Consider the following 21,058-nt stretch of genomic DNA (forward strand, 5'->3'; position numbering starts at 1 on the left):
TATTCGCCTGCATGTATAAACTATATAAAAATGAATCTTGTTTTGAGCCTGAGAAAAGGCCCAGAACCAGAATATGGACTGTCATGAACCAGTCTGGGTGTTATGATTCATATAATAAAGGTGAAAAACAAAATTATTGCTCAAACTCAAAGTAGAGTAATAACTTGAATAACTCAAGTTCACCTATTCAGCGTGAGAGGTGTAAAAACTGAGGGAGGGCAAGATACAGTGACACTGAAAATCTGCGAACGTTGAACGGAAAGCTAAAATAAAGATAATTTACTGTCACCCATCCATTGAAACGCGAACACTTAAGTTCAATAACACGCTAACAAGTTATGACAGATCCTGATTCCACACAAGGTCTGCACCAACACGCGCTTTACTTTGCAGAGAGCTGTAGTTGTCATTAAAATTCTAAATATTAAAAATTTGCTTCCAAGTTCAGTTTTTATTCCTCTATGTTGCGTTCAGCACTCCCCCCTCCCAGAGTGTATCTTTTAAAAAAATTAATAATCTTCCCCATTCCGGAGTCCTGTAGCATAGCCTACTTCACAGGGCTCAGAATGTGCGCAGGTTCACTGACAGGTCACAATGGCAAGCCCGACAAGAGGCTTGAATAACTTTCTTTTCTTTTTTTTCCCCACAAGTCACAACACAGTCACGGATATTGATTTATTTTCATGGCAACACCACGTTTGTAATGCACAATCTGCATGTTACAAAAGTTGCATTATCAGACTATTACAGGCAAATTTCTGAGTGGTAACGAAAGCGAAAGAAGACCTTGATTTTCCCCATCGAGCCTCCGTGTCACATTCACTTCCGTCTGCCACCATAGCCACATGTTCGCGTGAAACTTACTCAGACCGTGAAAAGTCGAATGCGTATATCACAATCATGACCAGCAAAAATGAACCTAAAGACGTTGTCCGATTTGGTTTTCAAATATTCGAGATCTTTTATGTATTTTCGCGGGTATTTCCTGAGGCAATTTACAGATTTCCTCAAATTCCCGGGACACTCCCGGGTCTCTGCAATTTTTTTCAAATCCCACAGTAATTCCCGATATTACCCGGGTCTGGCAGTCATCCTGTATACAGCATGAACACTTAACTCACCTTTCTTCCCATTAGCCAAGCAGTAGTAACGCAGAGCTACATTCTTGCTACTTGCGGTGCTGCCTTTTGTGGGCACACCCTTCTTCAAGTGTTTGAGGATCTGGGCAAAGGAAAGAGACATGTGCTCCTGGGCAGTCTTGAGGATGAAATGTTTGGTGTGGAAGTAGATGAGCGTGTTGAGCAGCACATACGGGGAGTGTGCACCCAACTGCTTGCTCTCCCACAGGTGTTCCTCTTCAATTCGGCAAAGTGTCTGACCTGAGAAGAGAGAGAGGAAGTTTATATCACCCAAAAATCATAAAAATATTTATACTATAGCTTTACTCATCTCATTGACTTAGTAAGGCCCAACTCTCCAATTCACAATTTGAACTACAGGCCAAAGAATCTTGCAAAACCTTAAATAATAATAATAATAATGAAGATCATTTCTATAGCGCCCACTCCCGTGTAAACACAGCTCTAGGCACTTTACATTAATGAACGTACAAACAATATTCACGCACGCTACACACATGCACGCTACACACACGCACAATACACACACACACATACACACACACACACATACACACTCACGAACACATAACACGCACACATGTGCATACACATGTATGCCAAACACACACACACACACACACACACACACGCACACACACACATCTACTTGCTTATCACACGCACACGCTTACACATCGTCACGAAATGAGCATAAAATAATATACACAGTGCAATTCACAAAATACATAAATGGATACATAGTCATTTACATATCATTGTACTGAACATGAAACTACTGACATAAAAAGGATGTCATTAAATGTGTCTTTAAAGATTTCTCAAATTTAGACTCAGATGTCGTATGTCTCAAGGGTTGGGGAAGAGAGTTCCAAACTGACGGAGCAAGGTGGGCGAACGATCTTTCAGCTAATTTTTTACCCCCTTTTCTAGGAACTCTTAAAAGATACTGATCGCCTGATCTTAGTGATCTAGATGGAATATAAATCTGGATGAGATCACTAAGATATGAGGGAGCTTTGTTATTGACACATTTATGACATAATATAGCAATTTTATATGACATTCTAGCTGACACGGGAAGCCAATGCAACCAGGGTTGGTGATTTTTTATTTTTTTTTATAAAAATCAAAAAAATCGATTTTTTTTATTTAAATCAGATTTTTTTAATTTAAATCGGATTTTTTTTTGATTTTTTGATTTTTTTAAAAATGTCGACACAGTTTGGGATTTTTGGTGGCTAAAAGTATGTTCTTTTAGTGCAAAATGCATTGTCTTTATTTTAACTAATGATTAATTTAAGCAACTGCAATTTTAGAAAGCCTTAATCTGCTATTATATCAGTGAATTATGGCTACAGACAAAAAATGAAGAAAATGTCAGTCTAAAAGGAAGGGGGGGGGGGGGGGTAATTATGCATAGATAAACTTGCATTTTATTTTTTATTACAGTGTGTGTGTGAGCACGCGCTTGTGTTTGTCTAAAAAGAAAAAGAAAATGCTAATTTCAATTATGAAAAAAAGTAAATTGAATACTGTATTATTTTGCTACTTACAGTGACAGGGGGGGAAAGCAGACTTTTAAGCATGATTATATTAGTCTACTAAACCTTATATCTGTTTTATAAAAACAGGAGCCAAAAACTGTCTATTGTCTATTTAAAGCCTAGATTTACTTCTCTATTAGATCATGATATACGAAAGGCCTAATATGAGTTTTTTACAATGACTTTTTCTTCACCTACCATGGCTAAATGAAATTTTTCGCATGGGTGAGATGAGAATAGTTAAGAAATGGCAAAACTTTGTTCATATTATTAACTTGTCCCCTTCCAGATCCTTACATCTATCATGAAATTAAAATACAAACTCTGCCTGAGCAGTGTGTACCATTGTGGAGGCTCGCCTTCATGGTTTCATTGAGTTAATAAAAATATTCTGCCACACAAAACACTTCTTTTCTTTTCTTTTAATTCACGATGTGCCCTAAATGACAAGAAAAATATACAAAAAATTCACATATATATATTCCTTTTGCAAAGTCAATAATACCTATATCATTACTAATATCTGTGTAACACTCAAGAAATAAAGGTTAAAGATTCCTTCTCAAACTCAGGGAAGATAAAGAATCCATTTAAACAAAAATTCTTCCAACAACATAGCAAAAATGATCAAAGAAAAAAGAAAAAATACCTTGGCTGTTGACTTTAGGTTGAAGAGTCTTCAGAACACCATGTAAACAGTCAGTGAATTTTTCAAAATACAAGTCTGTAAAGATGTTATCAATGCGCCCATTTTCATACAAGTACTGCTGAATACCTGCAAAGAAATGACAACATAAACACATGAATTTACATCTATTTGAACAACAAAGAGCAAAAATACAGTCACATGAAAAAAATTGAAAGCACAGGAGCTGACAGAGAATAAAAGACTGCATACTAGTGAAACTTTTTATCTTTTTTAAGTGAGAAACTTTCAGGTACATTGATGACACTATTAAAATACAGAACTTTTTCAGGAATGTTAAAAGTCCCTCAAGTTACAATTAAAAACATTGAGAAAGCTGTACACAGATAAGCAAAAACCTCCTGAAAACAATCTCATTTTCCAAATTTTTCAATAAAAATATTGACCAACACACAGAGACAAAAGCAATAACATATCAGGTAAATAACAACAAAGAGCAAAAATACAATCAGACGTAAAAAATTGAAAGCACCACAGCCTACTCTTATTGACTTTAGGACCTCCGAAGGATCTTCAACGTGCGCAACTTGCACACAGGAACTCCATGATTTTTCAAAAGCAAAGGACAGAACATGGTTAGAGAGCAGGAAAGAAGAAAACTTAAGAGAAAATTTTGGTCGCTGTCAGGTTTCAAACCCGGGACCTATTGAGTGAGAGGCGAACACCGTAACCTCTAGACCACGAGAGCCCCCTGCAAGTAAAATGTTGCCCAAATAATGAAGTAGGACAGGCTGCCCCGTGGCAGCCCTTTGATGCAGAACTCATTCATCTAATGCAAGTGCGATGAAAAAGCAGCGCTGTGGCACAAAAATACTCAGTATCTAAATAAACATAAGAACCTTGGACAAGCAAAGGAAATTCCAGATAAAAACTGAGATTTAAGTAGGGCTTGACCATAAAATTGTACATTAAGACAATAAAATGAGAAAACAAAGTGAGAACTCATTTTCCAGAATAAAAAAAAATATTTTAAAAATTCAACCAAGGCTGGCAATAAAATTACAATATCCACCAAAAAAAAAAGACAAACAAAAAACATGTATTGTGGCAGGGACCAACTTACCCAGGCAGAGATAATAAACACTATCTGGGGAGTACTCCTCTCCATTTGGCTTTCGAACTTCCTTAATGAACATGCACATGGTGAAGTTGAGCTCATCCGTTGTACATTTGAGAATGTCCGTGGGGAAAGTCCGGATGCGCTGAATACCTGAACTTATTTTTGTCTTCTCAATTTGAGCATTTTTGTTGATCACCCAGTGCCGCCATGCATTCACACCGTAGGTGAACTTCAGCCGGTAGTTCGCATCTGGAGGAGGTTCCAGGTTCTGATGAATAAAAAAAAAGGCAAATCCTCTGACTAGAGAGTCGAAACAATTTGCTATTTTTTTTAAATACGTACAGTCGAATTTGCTCTAAATGCCTTCTGCATAACACAATCTCCCGTACAGACAAGATTCCTATCAAACATCTATCATCCTTATCTCTCCTTTTCTGTATTTGTTACTCTTCAGCATTTATAATATGACCTTATTGTTTTATAAGAGCCCTTACACTGTAACAAAAAAAACCCCCAAAAATCAGTAAAGTATAAATGGCCACTTCCCATTTCCTTCCCCTCTTGTGGTCTTTTTACATTACAAATGACACTGTAAAACGTCCTCCTAAGATGGCCACTTTTGTCCTTCACAAGGGATGGTCGTCTTTGGCAATTTCAATTGTATTTATACACAAATATTAAGCTTGGTTCATTTTTTACTTTATGAACAGGTTAAATTCTGAGCCAAATCTCACCCCTAAATATTCTGAATGTTTTAAATAATTCTTTTAAATGACCAGCCAGCTAAAAGTGCCAAAGTCCAATGACCTTGGACTAAAATGAAAACTCACCACTGGCTGAGCAGGTGGCTGTATTTGGACCTGAGCCTCCTCTCCGTAGGATCTCTCCACTTTCTGGCGTTTGGGTCGACTGGAAGCAGGGGGTCTACCCCTGCTCTGCCTCTTTGCCCCCCGACCCCTGCCTGAACGGCTTGGAGTGTACTCTTCGTCTACTTGGGCTTCATATGGATTTACTTGGTTCAGTTGTGGAGGGGGCTCTGAATTTTTAAAAAGGGAAATACAAATGTTAAAATACAAAGACAACATAAGAACAAATTTCATTTTCAGTAGCACAATTAAGACAAAACTGAAAGTACAAAAGTTGCAGTTTTAAAACAAGATATGACATAATTTGATTTCAGCTGCAGAGGACAGGACTTTGTATCCTACGATAAGAAATTTTACTACATTTTTCTCAGCTCACACTGCTGCCATCAGAGACAGAATAAATATGTACTATGAAAGAAAGCAGTGTGTTCATAACCATTATTAGTTAACATTCCTAATGACAAAGGTGACACAAAGGAATGTACTTGTATACCAAGCGAGACATTGCAACAGTAAACAAGGCAGATAAAAATTTATACATTTTTTACGGAACATACTATTAGGATCACTAGTAGTAGTTTCATGGACAGAAAAGAAATCAAACAAGGAAGTACTGAAAGAAGCTCATGTGAACCGCTGATAAATACAGTCCGTGCCGGCTTTAAGCACGCCGGCTTAAAGCACGATTCGGATTCAAGCACGCTAAACGGCTCTTACCGAATTTTTGCTATATAAATTACACGCCTCTAAGCACGGTAACTTCGGCTTCAAGCACGTTTCATTTACAAGACAGTTAATATTTTCATGATGACCCATCGAAGTTCGAACACAGTCTACACCGCAGCAGTGGAGTGTGTCAAGAGACACAAAGAATGCAAGTGATGGACACACACACTCACGCGGGCGGAGAGGAAGGCAGATGCACACAACCGCGCGTGCGGACATAGGATCTAGCCTAGGCCTAGGGCAAAGCTACACACGACCCAAAAAAATACAAAGAGAGTCGGGGAGACGAGAAAGGGAGGCTGGCTGCGATTTCACCTTTGACCCTCGCTATCCATTAATCCTGATTGTGTATCACGCGCGAGGTGGGATGAAGGCGGTGGTATGAGTGGCACAGCGGGCAGTGGTACGCACAGGCAGTGTGTAGGCCTAGTGTGCTGTATCGTGACTGGCCATCTAAATTAAGTCCACAAAACAAAAACAAACAAGCGAACAAAAACTACCATGGCGGGTGTCTAAATAACAGTGCACACTTTTGCGGGACCGCTATAGGCCTACTTACCAACAAAGGGAAATAGCACGCGAAATTTTCTACATGAAAATCTCTGGATTATATCTACTTCGCACTCAAGCACGCTTCGGCTTTAAGCACGCTTAAGCTTTCTCCCGACGACCGTGCTTAAAGCCGGCATGGACTGTAATAACAATTTGGAAACAATAAAAACAGTTTCTAGGATACTTGACATTAAGGCTTTGACCATCTTGCTCTCACTGGAAAAATAGAAAGCAAACAAGGCAGGGGTAGACCTACAGAAACTCATTTATTTGGAGAACCTTAACAGATGGGTGACGGGAAAACACCAGATTAAAATATGATTTTTTAGAGCATCCAAGCGGAGAAAATAATTTTTTTAAACGTGATCACTGAAGTCTATTTTACATCTGACACTTTATGATGAACTGGCTACCAGAACACAGCAAAGCCTACCTGTATTGACAGCCACAGGTTCCACGGAAGATTCCAGATCTTCTATGGGACCTGACATCTCCTCTGCCATGCGCAGCGCCATTTGGATCATGTCTTCCTCGCCTCCACCTTCCCTCTTTCTCATTATCACGGTCTCCTCTTCTTTCGAAGCAGGTTTCATTTCCTCATCTGAAAAGAAAAAAGGGCATACAGAATACTCGTGTTGCCTAATCAGGCAGAATCTTCAACAATCTGAGTGCGACTCAACTTTTTGTGATACCTCAAGTAATCAACAGAGCATGGTATCATTTTAAAAAATAAAAACACTAATAAACTGACAAGATCTTTCACTGTCTATAGCCGGATACCCATTCCCACCTGGGTCAAGTGAAGAAAATTTCTGTAAAGTGCCTTTCCCAAGGACAACACGCTGGCTCACTTATGGGATTCGAAGCGAGGACTTTATGGTTGCAAGTCCGAAGGTTTAACCACTAGGCCACCGACACATATTAAAATTAGCACAAGACAATCACTGGATCAGGTTTGGAAGGACTGAGGAAAAGAGGTTGCAGTTTAGCTGAAAACTATAATTTTGTTCATAATTCTTATCCTCTTGCACATCATGCAATGCTTGTGTAGTGAACAATTTGGGAGACTACAAAAGTGAAAGTAGATCTTCATTTTATCCATCAGACAGTGCGGCATGAAACCAACACACATTATTCTGTCCATATTTGTCTTCCGTCACTTCTTACTTTCTTTTGTTGTGATTTTGACACTTCAGTGTAGCAAAACTCTTCTCAATAACTAATCAATCAGTAAGCAAACATTTCAAATATAACAACTTTGCTGAACACATTGCCACTCAAGTGAAATACCATTATGACATAATATCTTAGTTTAGTACTGTGCTCGCAACTGCATAAGGTCATATGAGCGCCAAGCAGTGGATGTCAACAGAGAAGTCCTTACAGAGAAACAGGCCTACTCTGCTCACCTCTCTAGCTTCAACAGCACAAAGTCTGCTTCAACTATCAAGGCACCCCGCAAATAGCGGGTCACAAGAGTGTGACAAACATACAAAAGAAGTAGAGGAAAAATGAAGATGGTAAGATAAGGAAAGACAAAGCAGCAGTTCCCTGTTGCAGTTCAGGCACAGTTATGAGCTTGACATTGATGAATCAGCCCATTTACAATTATAATTCTACTGTGCATAAGAACATGATTAACTCTTTTTATCCGGGCTACGAGAATACTCGTAACAAGGACCAGTCCGGGCTACGAGTATTCTCGGAACAGCGATACGGTCACGTCAAAGAAGCTAGTTCTGCTTGTAATTACCAAAATACGCAAATACGGCGACGCTAGCTCTGTCTGAATATTTTAATTTTCCAATGAACAGTGGTTTCTTTGTTTTTAATGGGTGTAGAAGCTTGAAAGATGTCTCGAAAACGCACATTCACGACCGACGAAGTAGGCCTACTTTTTGAAGTGGCGTTGGGTTGTGAGGGGGAATGATACTAATTTGATGAAAGTGACTCTGAAATAAGTGCCGTAAATTCCGTTGTGGATGATAAGAAATAGGACTTACACTCATCTAATAGCTATCCAGATCATGGTGAAGGGATCAGTACTGGAATTCGTGCTCGATGGTTAGGGCTAGATCTAGATCTATAAAATCCAATGGGACGTCGTGGGCGCGGCAATCAGGGTCAAGTTCGAGGATGGAATACACCTCAAAATCTGCATTGTGCTATTGGTGTATTTCCTAACCACATACATTTACAAAAATTACATTCAATTTCTAACATAACTGCTAAATTTTCTTAAAACCTTAGAGTAAATGTAAGAAATATAGCACTTTGAACTATACGCACTGACTTCCGACTCATACGGCGCGGCGGCCGCAGGACCGGTACAGAGTCCGTGGGGGTACGGCAAGGATAAAAAGAGTTAATGTCCCCCCCTCCACTATTGCTGCCTGTTTGCACAAAACTCGCTCTCCGGGGAATGGAGAATGGCGAGCAAAAACTACTAACACCCCTAACAAGAAAAGAACTTTCTCAATGATTAAAAAATTTGGTGCTCAAACTCCAGGACTTGTTTATCAGTTTCCCTGAAATTCCTGGTCCTTGCCTGGGCTCAGGGATATTATTCAAATTCCCAGGTCATTTCTGTGACCTGGCAGTCACAATGGATTGAAGCAAAGTGCCCATATTTAGACTGACCTGCTCCGCCAAAGTCTTCTCCACCAGCATCCTCAGAGTCTGTGTCACTGTCGCCTGTTTTGGGATCCAAGGCAACAGCTTCAGCCATCATCAGTAACTCGGCTTCCAAGGGATCAGCCGGCATGCGCTCCACAATCTCCTGCTCAACAGAAACATGACATTTTTTGTCCATTTTTTTTTACAAGCAAAGATTGTATTTTAACTAAACAAGAGAATTAGCTAAATATTTAGCAGCAAAAAATATCTCATTTGATTATACATTACAAAGTAAATAAAATCAGAGCAACCCCATTGTAAATGCAAAAGGGAAAAAGAGGTGTTGGGTTTTTTACATTGAGCAAACGCGAGTTTTTGGTCATTTCATACGGCTAAATGTACTATTTGATCATGTGACTGCTATACTGTTAACAGATCTCAAAAGAATAACACATGATATTATTCCATGAACACATATGTGCCAAAAACAACACACTCAAAGGAAACAACTCAAGTTAAATACATTACATTCCCTCTAAGAGATGAGAACCAACCTGTCAACAAACTTATACCAAACAACAGCCAGAAGTCATTCTAGATTATAATTCCTCCCGATATTCACAACTAGACGATTTTGTGACTTTGTTAGGGTGGGAAAACGATGCAGAGAGGAAAACATTTAAGTTTAATTTGTAGACTAGTAATTAGGTAGGAGTCACAACTGTTGGGTCACAAGTTTGATTCCCAGTTTGGACTTGACGTTGTATCCTTAGACAGGGAACTTTTCACAAATTGCCACTACTTTACCCCGGTGAGAATGGGTATGCATTAAACAGTGAAAAAAATCTTCTTAGTATGTTGCCATTAAGTACCGGCAAAATTGCAGCATGTACTGAATGTGGAGAATGTTATAGGGTCTCTCAGAGTAAAAATAAACTGTACACTACACAGAGCCTACTTTCTTTTATCTATACAATCTATGACTAATATTACTCTATCCCGGCATGACAAACGTTGCAACGTTCACTTTGTTTATTGATGACCCAGGACACAACATGGAGTGAGACAATAAGTAGACCTGTCAATCACTCAATGACCAAAAGATGGAAATTTCCAGAACCCAACTAGATCATGATTAGGTAACAAACCAATGATAGCAAACAAAATGTATAGCAAATACACACAAATAAAAATGTGTATTTTCACTTTATTTACAACAAGTCGCTGAAACATTGCAAATAAACACCAATAAAAATGTATTTTCAAGTCATTTACAATAAGTTGCATTCGACCTAACTGAAACAAATTTCAAGAAATAAATAAGATTTTGTCCATTTTCAATCAGGATTCTTCGAACAACAGCAAAAAAAATAAACACCACCCATTTTATCGGAGCGCTTGGCAGGTCTGCAATAAGTGAACTCTTAACTCTGCACATATCGACTACATCAAGTCAAGACAATCCAAACCTTTATCGCTTTGAGGATTCCGTTGGCAGATTTCCTGGTGGTGGGGATAAACATAGGAACCGGAATAGGGATTGGGATAGGCACCAACTGCGGTGTGGGAGCCGAGTACATTACTGTGGGCATTGGGATGTAGATCGGGACTGGGATGGGAATTGCCACGTTTTTCGGAGGGATTTCATCTGCAAAGCACATAAAAATTAAATATGAAGAACCCTGCCCTGATGGTAACTGTAGTCTTTGTGTCTACAAATTAAATAATTCCATTCCACATGTAATTGCCTTTACAACATCTAAGAACGATTCTAAAAGGACTAAAAAGTACTATGTATGGCAAACAAGACAAAAACCACTGTTGGATAAAGCAGGTGAAAAATTCACCACAAGCAAACCAAAAAAATCCGATCACAACGTTCAATACCAAAAGCATAATTTCCAATGAAACAACATCGCCCCCCCCCCCCCCAAAAAAACAACAACAAACAAACAGCGTAATCTCATTACCCACCCCCTTTTCTTTGAGCAAATCCCAAGCAAACTTCTCACCTGTTTGGACCTCTTTAGGTTGTGAGTGAGGACGACAAGACGTCGCCTTGGTAAGAGTCAAGGGCCGACATTGAACTAATTTATTCTTCATGACTTTTGCTGGTGGCTCTTGAACTACAATATGTTGCTTTGCATCTGCAGAAGGCACTCTGTTCAACTGTGGAGTAACAAAAGCAATAGACAAAGACTGTAAAAAATAATAGTAAATGTTTTACATCCCTATCAACATCAATTTAGTCAACATAAGGAGCAGGCTGCTTCGGGCCCTGTCTGGCAGCAATGATAGTACATAACAAGATGGTTCACTCAGCCAAAAAAGTGTCCGCAGGAAGTATGCTCTTTGCTTCAGATGGCGCTGCAGTCTGTTTTGAAGCTCTCTTTCGTTTTTCCAGAAGAAGAATAGGAATAGCACCTCCTTGCGTGCGCAGATCGACTGCTGTTCATCAGCAGTTCGGGTACGTTCAGTGCGTAGTTTTAGGGTTTTTTATATTTTAATGACCTCTCGCCTTTCATTCTAAAGTCAAATTAAACGAAGAAAACCATCACCCTTTCCTCCGGAAAAGGTTTTTTGTCAGCGTAACCATTTTAAAAAAGCGTTCTTCCGAAATTTATCCCAAAACATGCTAGTTTCACTTTGATTTTTAAAAACTCAAGTAGGGTAACTCTGTTCGCAAAGAGTGCGCTTTTGTGAAGAGGGCGCCACCAAATTTTGAGGACACTTTTTTAATTGGCTCAAAGAGAGAAGTGGCCCATCTTGTTATGTACTATCATTGCTGGCAGTGCAAAGCCATGAAAAGTAGATTACAGTATTCTAATAGAAAAAAGGAGAAAATAAAATATTCCCCCCATACGAGACTCATTCTCACATCTTTTGCATACAACAACAAAAAGTAAATCCATTATACCACAGACACCTGTGCACTGAATAAATAAGGTAACACTTCATCAGCTCATGATCCTGCACATAAATGATGTAAACGGGAAACAGGAAGCCTCAAATTGGAAAGTCACCACTACAATCAAAGTAAGCCAAATTTCGACAACTTTTCAGATCAACATCCAAAAATGCATCATGACATTGCTTGGGCCGACCAACAAGCCAACCCTGAAAAAGTAAATATTCATAAATATTATATCTAAACCGTACAAGACTAAGTACCCTTAGCAAAAAAGACAACTGTCATAAAGGGAAAAGCAAAACACAGCAAAATAAGTTAGCATTTCACTACAAGCCAATAAAACATAGAATCAATTCCCTCAGTAATCGACTTTCAGTAAACAAAATTTGAGCACGATAACATTAAACAGACAGCCTTCATAATTTCATTCAATTGTAACTCAGAAAAAAATTAGCCATGCATGAACAAAAGAGTAAGGGAGCAACAAAAAGGCCAGTCTTCAACCCAACCCATGGAAATGTGATGAAACATGATTTCCCTAAAAGTTATCAACAGAACAAACTTAATATTTCACTCACCAACAAAAAGTATACTTCTGAACCACTACCTCAACAAAATCAACATACAAAATCCAACAATGTTTTCCTTATGACAAACCTCCCCATACCTTGTGACACCTGCTCTTCTAGAGCCTTCCCCAGCAGGGCCTCAGGAAAGCTTCTTCCTCCTGCTTCAATAAAGAGAGAACGGCTGCTAAACCTACAGAAAAGTACCTTACAGACACCTCAACCACAAAGCTTGGCTATAACTGAAATAATAAGAAAAATAACAGTACCTCTGAATTTGAATGAAAAGGAACTGCTGCAGCAACTGGGGGCAATGTTATGGCTGTGGAGTAGAAAAAAAATCTGAATATCGTCCCTGACAATGTAATATGAAAAACAACAAAATCTTAACAAAATTTTCCAACACTGCCTTTGACACAAATTTTAAACTCTATTTTGTTTTCTTCAGATAAAAAAAGGCACTATTTAATGTCTTCTAAACATTTTACAATAGCAATCCAAGCTACTTGAGTTGAACTGAAAGAAACACATCCTGTTATATTTTTTCACAATTCAAGCTGCTTGAATTTGAACTTTTTGCAAAGTATTCATTAACTTAACTTTAGCCTATCTCAAGTTTCAGTTGAATGTAGTTTACTTGTTCAACAATTTTTCTACTTTAAAAAAAGGTATCTGAAGAAATAAATATAAAAATGCTCAAATCTTTTTAACCTTAAAAAAATCCCAAAAATATTTACCCCTGAGAGCGACACGTAGAGATGTTGGGAATGACAGGCACGTTCATTGAAACAGTAAATGTCATTGTTAACCATCTTTAAAACAGCAAGTTTATTCAAGCTTGATGCAGTGTGCCTCTTAACATTAAGAACTAAAAAAGTCCAAAGACCAACAGGATCTCAATGCTTCCAATTTGATTTATCACAATTACAGACAAGAGGACTCGAGACAAAATCTTTACGCAAATGAACATTCTTTTTCTGACAGCTCTTTGTAGTAGGCATAAGGATTTACAATATTACCAAGCTACAAACCTTTTTGAGTAGCTGGAGCTAGGGACACTACACTGGAAATGACAGGAATGGACGGCCCTTGGGCTACCGGTGCTGGCGCATTCTTTTTGGACTCTAGAGGAGACAGACAACAAATACAGATAAATCTCTCTGTAAGAAAATTATATGTTTTCACCTGACATCCAATCGCAATTTGATAATCAAAGTGTGACCATATCCCCAATATGAAAGATATTGAATTCTGGTTAAAATATGTCAAGTCGGCAGCACAAAAATATAAAATACAGTTTAAAAAATCAATTCTGTAAATATCAATCACAAAAAAAAGTAATAGAGAGTGAACACAAACAACACAAAATCAAAACTGCAATCTTTCATTCACAAAGCAATGTTACTTCATCATCACCATCATTGCCTTTCTCACCCTGGATCAAATTTATATGCCACGAACAAACATTTTCCACCTTTCCCTATCCTGGGCTAGACCCTAGATGTCACTCCATGTCTTCCCACTTTTCTGTACATACATTTCTGTGACTCTTCTCCAGGTTCCACGTGGTCCTCACCTTGATCTTTTACCCTGTGGATTCCAATGTAACACTTTCCTGGTTATGCAGCTGCCTGACTTCCGGAAAGTGTGTCCAATCCATCACCAACGCCTTCTTCCCATCTCATCTCTGACTGGGCCTTGTCTCGTTCTTCTTAATACTTCATCGTTGGTGATCCGGTCAGTCCATCTGATCCTCAGTAGCTTCCTCAGACACTTGTTCTAAAAAAAAACTGGATCCTCTTTATGCACATCTAAATTGCTTTCCACGTCTTACATTCATACAATAAGACTGACTTCACATTTAAGTTGAAAATTCTCAGCTTTGTTCGAAGTGAGATATCCCTGGTCCTCCAGATCCTGTTCAAAGAAAAAAACGCAGTCTGTGCCTTTCCAATGCCGGACTTTATTTCAGCACCTGTTACTCTCTGTCAATTATACTCCCAAGATAGCAGAAGGATTCAACGTCTCCTAGTGTATTTCCCTCTACTGCGACCTGCAACTTTCATAGTGCATCTTCACCAAAATCCACCAAAGATTGAAATCTGTTCCTCAATTGCAGTTGAAACTCCTCTTTCTTGTGTCCGTCTAATAGACTTACTTGGAACTTCATTCTTTTGGTTCCTGTTCTGGTTCCATGTTTTTTTAGATGAAGCTTGAGTTTTGCTAACAGCAGATGATGATCCAATCCAACGTCTGCCCCTCTCTGTACTGTGACATCTTCCAGTGAACCCCTGTACCTACGAGAGATACCAAAATGATCGATCTGGTTCTCCGTTACTCCATCCAGTGATACCCATGTAGCCTTGTGGATCCTCCTGTGGGGAAAAACAGAGCCTCCAATGACAAAACTGTCGAAAGTACATATAATTGCAAATCACTCACCATTCTCATTCATTTGTCCCAAGCCATGTTGTCCCATAATTCCCTCATAACCTACGTTGTCCTGACCAATCTTGGCATTGACATCTCCCATTGTGATGTTGACATCTTTCCTTGGTAGCTTGTCAATGACCCCCCTCGAGCCGGCATGTAAAAAGCATCCTTGTCTTCATTTGTTGGGGCGTAGATCTGTACTATGTTAATGTTGATGCTCTTACTACTGGTAGTGAAAGAAGCCATGATGATCCTCTCCCCCTGTGGTTCCCATCCTCTAAGTGACTTCTGTGCATACTTACTCAAAATAATTCCAACGCACTCCGCATGGTGCTTGTCTTCCCTCCCAGAATACAATATTTGTTCCCCTGAGCTGAGCTGCTTCTGTCCAGACTGTATCCAGTGGGTTTCCCAGACTGTATCCCGTACGTTTCGCTGACTCCTAGTATGTGCAGCCTGTAGCTCTTCATCTCTTGTGTCACTTGAGAATTCTTTCCTGCTTCATACATGACGCGAACATTCCACGACGCAATCTGGAGAGACTCGTTTGACAGAGAAGGTTTCGGGTCAGAAGAGTCCTTTCGGTTTTGTCTGCTGTCCTTCATTGTTCCTGCTGATACAGAAACTCCTCCGTCCCCCAAGATGGAAAAATTATAAGGCGTGTTTGTTTATGTTTCAATAACTTTCCGTTTATACTGGGTCAGGTAGTTGGCCCTCCGCAAATTGGCACTTTTTGGGGGACCAGACCTATGCATCTTTGGTTGCCTTTTACAACACGCTGTAACACGGCAGGTGTACTTTTTACTGCAGGGGTGAATGTAACTAACAATCTACAATTAGTTTAACCTAAGAACTCACTTTGTCTTGTGCTCATTCGTCCACGCGGTTTTCCCCCCGTTGCTGCTTTCTGCGGTTGCTGTTGTTGCTGCTGCTGCTGACGCTGTGGTGCTACCGAATTTACTGGACCAAGAGAAGTAGTCTGAGGTTTTGCAGCAAACTGAGCTTGGAATGCCATAACACATGTGTAAGAACAGAAGTTGCGCACCGAAGCATCACTCATTGTCAGGTGATACTGGGCAGGAACAGTCTGAAGAGAAATTTAATACAAATGTCATGAGAGAAATGCCAAAAAGTCTTAACTCTTGTCCTGCATCTGTGCTGAGATGCGAATCTTATCAGCAACCGATTACGTCAGACGTTCCGGGCAGGCCGCCGGGGTCACTCAGTGTGTACTGTTGGTGTACAGCGCCCGCCGGGAAACGTGTTTTCGCCATGAATACCGCAGGAGTGTGTTAATCAATGATGAAAATAACGTTCTATCTTTCAAAGCTTTCTATTTATAAAGTGTTACATACACATGAATAACCCCCTCTCACAAGCTGATAAGACATTACGAGTAGTTACGCCCATTCGAATAACCTTTTTAGACGCTCTTGTTGTTATGAATGACCTGAGGTTCGAAAGGGGGTAATATAGGTCAATTTCCGAATGTTTTGCACTCAAATTGTTCTTTGTACCTGCACAATGGTATTCAAAACAATCAAAAAGCTTATTTTTTATCAGGTAGTATCATTTCATACAAAATTAAGCTCATTTGAAAGATTTTGTATAGAAAAATGGAAGTCTTGTTTCCTGACAATCCTTTCGAGCTCCTCATGTCTAAGTGGGTCAATTTCTTCTGTAATTTCATTCGACGAACATCTAGAGCTACCAACTTGGCATGTTTTGAATGAGACGTATGTCTCGATTACGAACCAACGCAGGCAGTTATAGAAGAAGGCCACAAACACACACAAACTCAAGCAGACTGACGCACACACTCTTGACCTGCCTGAATGGGGATCCAACTCGGGACCCGAATTTCACGTGAGATGATGCGCAGTGCACATTCGCTGAGCCAGGGGCTAGACTGACTCGGGACCAGAACGCAGGCGAAGTGCTGAAATAGGCTTATCGGGCGACATAAACCCGGCCCCCGCAGGATGTGGGTTAAGATATCAATCCCATTAGAGCCATCATATTTAAAACAGACTGACCCAAACTGAATTTTTTTTTTTTACCCAAAAGATCACAATATTTGCTATAATAATGCATTTTTAAAAAGACAACATGAAAACATGAGAAGGAAGGCAGCTAGGGCCAGTGATACCTCTCATACACCTCCTGAGCAGCAATCATAACAGCTCAAATAATGGAGAATTAACAAAAGAAAAGAAAATTGAGATTGATTTAAAAAAAACTCCTGCAACACTACTTCACTCAACGCACTTTTCACAAGAGAACAGCAACCAAAACTGGATGCATCTGCTCAATTGAAAACAATTAACTTGTTGCCAAAAAAGTGCTATGGGTACGAGAGAGACATACTGTCCAACAAATCAAATAATGATAATCTTTGAAGCTTTGAATATGAACAAGACCTAGCGATTCAAAAGAGGACTCCCATTTTTCTCGCATGTAGGCACACACGCACGCACAAACCCCCCCCCCCCCCCTGAAGGTAGGCCTAATACACCCCTCCCCTTGCATAAGGGGCAGTCCCTGTGATACTACTAAAAGTGGAAAAACACAGTAACATTTATGCTTAGATGTGCTATTTACTCTGGCAAGTGGTAGCAGTTTTCTTCCTCATTCTTCTTCCACAGCGCATTAGGCCCTGTGATGCCCCTTCAAAATAATGAAATTGTTTCTAGGAAGGCATTATAGTAGTACTCCTGACAAAAAGAACAAAACAAACTTTAAAATAATTTATTTTTCATCACCCCCCCCCCCCCCAAAAGGGACAATGACAAAAGTGCTCACCTTTTTGCACTGGTCACAGGAGACAGCCTGGCTGGACTTGGCCTGGAGGTTGACACGATAAAGAGACAGGCAGTTAAGCGAGCAGAAGAGCTGGTACTTGCTCTCCACATCCAGCCGCTCTATCATGTCAAAGTTGGGCTTGCTGGTGCTGCACCAGGAGCAGGGCACCATCTTTGTCTTCAGTACGCGGAAACGGTTCACACACGAGTCACTGCAAAAGTGCCTCATCTGCCCCTCAAACTGGACAAAGTGGGCCTGCATCTCCTCTGCAGTGCACAAGTTGCCACAGCTCTCGCACCGGTTCATGCCAATCTTGTTGGTGTACTGGAAGGCAGAAAGGCACAGGTCGCTGCACAGTGCACTAGTCTTGTCGCCAATGCGAACTGTGTGCTTCATCGCGCCCTTCTTCAGGCACACTGCGCATGCCAAAGAAGTGTCACCTGAAATAACTGGAGCGTTCTTTGCATCCAGTATCTCAACATCGTTGAATTGCTCTTCCATTTTTTTCAGGCACTCTTTAGAGCAGAACTCCTTCGTTTTCGAGCCCCCCACAGTCTTAGTTACAGCGTCGGGAACTGAAGATAAATTTTTTTGGCAGAACGCACACAGTCTCAACATCCTCCTGAACTCACTGTAGCATTTTGACTTGCAGAAAGGGCGGACTTCATTTCCAATCTTCAAGCAAAATACAGTTCTCATTTCAACGGGAACAAATGCGTTGCAGAAAGAACAAGTGCTGGCTAAATTGGCCTGAAATCTCCCCAGACAAGCCTCTCCACAAAAATCCAGCCCTAGCCAGTTGCAGAATGGGTATGTGTTCAAGTTCATCAGCTGACACACTACACATGTCTTGTAGCCTGTGGTAGCAGAACCAGGAGGGGAACTCAGAGCTCCCTTGAGTGCTGAAGACTCCATCTGTGTGGTTTTGGTTTCTGCTGTTGTTGCCGCATCCTTTGCCTTCTTGCCAGGGTCTTTGTATTTCAGGAAGGAGCTGGGAGAGGAGCGGAACTTCTTAAAGCAAGCATCATCACACAAGTGCTTCACATCTCCATTTCGGACGATATTGTACTTGCACCGACCCACCTGATGACAGAAAGAATCAAAGGAGATCTATGTCAAAGTATAGACACCAAACTAAATATATATATTCGTAACTCAGTTCTGATGCCAAATTATTGAATTTGCAATCCAACGAGGCAAAACAAAAAAGTTCTGAAAAGGCGATAAAGTCTATTTACTGTAGCAAACTACAATAAATTATTAAATATAGCAATTGTATTACTATTACATGGACAACACATATCCCTAAAAAAAGAAAGTGTGCAGGCTCTAGTAAAAGGAGAAGAAAAAAAAAAAAGAAGAAAGAAAATGAAGATTATTAAATTTCTTCTATAAAAACACACTGCAGTCCAAAAAGGACCCCCCCCCCCCCCCCCCAAAAAAAAAAGAAGAAAACTTTAAAATTCTCTTTCAGAACTAGATCTACTAGTGTTCTACCTGCAAGTATCAAGAGTACTTGGCAGGTCTGTTTCCTTGTACTCACTGCAGCTGACATTTTCTGGCATGCATTGGCCTACATGCTACATGAGCCCATCATCACAGAACATAAAAGGTCAACTATTACACAGCAAACAATTTCCTCTTTAGAGATAAAAGTAGAGATGCTGCTGCATGGCATAAAATTCCATTTGACTTATTCAAAGCAGCAAGATTACTGTAAAATCATACACCACAGAACTCACCTTCTGACAAACAATGCAAGTGTGAGTCTTTGACTTCCCAGATTTGCTCTTAGACCCACCTTGTTTCTTTTCTGAAGTACAAATTTTTTTTTTAAGGAATTAATATTGGATACTTTGAGCGTGTGTGTGAGTTTTGTGGTACTGGCCACACAAATAGGTCATACAAGAGTCAAGAGCCAAAATTAAGTGTTACGAGAGAATAACATTTTTTTTTTAAAGAGAGAAAAGTAAGCGAGAGAGGGACGATGATGTTTGACAGGAAAGGAGCAAACTACACCAACTACATGTGTACGTCTGTGAGTAAGCGCCCACCTTTGTGATCCTGAGAACACATAATTACAATAAAAACAACCCTTGCCATCTGACAAAAGCGGTAATGATTGAACTCCATTAAGACATTGAAACTGAATACTGTACAACCATCTTTTGAACATGAACAAACTACCAAGCTCGATCATATTTCAAACTTTGTAAACAATAATAATACAAAAACTAAAGACCGCTCTTCAATAATATTTTGACCTAGAGCAGCTCAAACAATCTGTCCCTTGTAACTCCCTAAAACAACTATTTGCATCATAATATGACAAGCCCAACCACTGAATCTACATGTAAAATTTATTTTATGTATGAAAAAAAAAAAATCAAATTTATACAACAAACAGTGAAACAGACTGAAAACAGATTTTATTACTATCAGAAAAGACAACAAGATTTACCTTGAGGTTTTGAAGACGTCTGAAAATGCAAACAAAAAAGAATGTTAAGATAAAAACTTAAAGATCGTTTTACAGAAATTTCCTTGTTATTAAAGTACAAATAACATTTTTGCAACCATTTCAGTTGATTACAAAAATGGCTTTGCAGAGACACTGGCCCACCTATACTATAAGTGACAGTTTTGGGAATGAGAAATTCTACTATTTCAACACCAAGGCAAAATAGAAAAAAAACAAAAAAATTATTATAATCAAAAAGCCATGAATGAATCAAGAATGATAATATACGCTAAATTTATTTATCACCAAGTTACATTGTAATCTGATCTGGAGAAAATAATAAAGACTATCAAAACATACTGATAACCAATAAAGTCACACAAATCAAATGTAGGAGAGCAAAAGGAACCCATAAAGTGAAAGTGGTAAATCAGACAACAAAACTTTGCTTAACTACAAGTTATAAATAAGACTGGTCACCATAAAGAAAAACAAGAAAAATCGTGAAAACAATCGATAAGATAAATACAAAGGAAACAATTCAGAAGTTGATTAAAAGTTCTACTGATTTAAATAGTAATAGTAATATATAAATGTCAGTTCCAGGATAACAGATTACTGACATCCCAAATCATTGTAAATAGTATATTAACAATTAAAGGTAAAGACAGAA

At 39.4% G+C, this 21,058-nt stretch overlaps 1 protein-coding gene across 3 annotated transcripts in view; it reads right to left on the minus strand.

The window, feature by feature from the left end:
- The window catches only part of LOC101855726, a 37,193-nt gene that overhangs the window by 4,560 nt on the left and 11,575 nt on the right, over positions 1-21,058 (minus strand). For 2 of the 3 annotated variants that reach the window (XM_005098592.3, XM_005098593.3), the window contains exons 3-16: positions 20,386-20,404; positions 19,667-19,737; positions 17,925-19,007; positions 15,981-16,209; positions 13,721-13,813; positions 12,959-13,011; positions 11,225-11,381; positions 10,682-10,860; positions 9,237-9,375; positions 7,030-7,197; positions 5,283-5,488; positions 4,456-4,720; positions 3,336-3,461; positions 1,122-1,379 (exon numbers count right to left, since the gene is read on the minus strand). In XM_005098592.3, coding sequence (XP_005098649.1) covers positions 1,122-1,379; positions 3,336-3,461; positions 4,456-4,720; positions 5,283-5,488; positions 7,030-7,197; positions 9,237-9,375; positions 10,682-10,860; positions 11,225-11,381; positions 12,959-13,011; positions 13,721-13,813; positions 15,981-16,209; positions 17,925-19,007; positions 19,667-19,737; positions 20,386-20,404 — 3,046 coding nt within the window. Of the gene's footprint in view, positions 1-1,121; positions 1,380-3,335; positions 3,462-4,455; positions 4,721-5,282; positions 5,489-6,697; positions 7,198-9,236; positions 9,376-10,681; positions 10,861-11,224; positions 11,382-12,958; positions 13,012-13,720; positions 13,814-15,980; positions 16,210-17,924; positions 19,008-19,666; positions 19,738-20,385; positions 20,405-21,058 lie in introns of those variants that run through there. The other variant, XM_035969827.1, reaches the window with a different exon arrangement.

This window comes from Aplysia californica, unplaced genomic scaffold (genome assembly GCF_000002075.1).
Source record: "Aplysia californica isolate F4 #8 unplaced genomic scaffold, AplCal3.0 scaffold00187, whole genome shotgun sequence".
Taxonomy (NCBI): Eukaryota; Metazoa; Mollusca; class Gastropoda; order Aplysiida; family Aplysiidae; genus Aplysia; species Aplysia californica.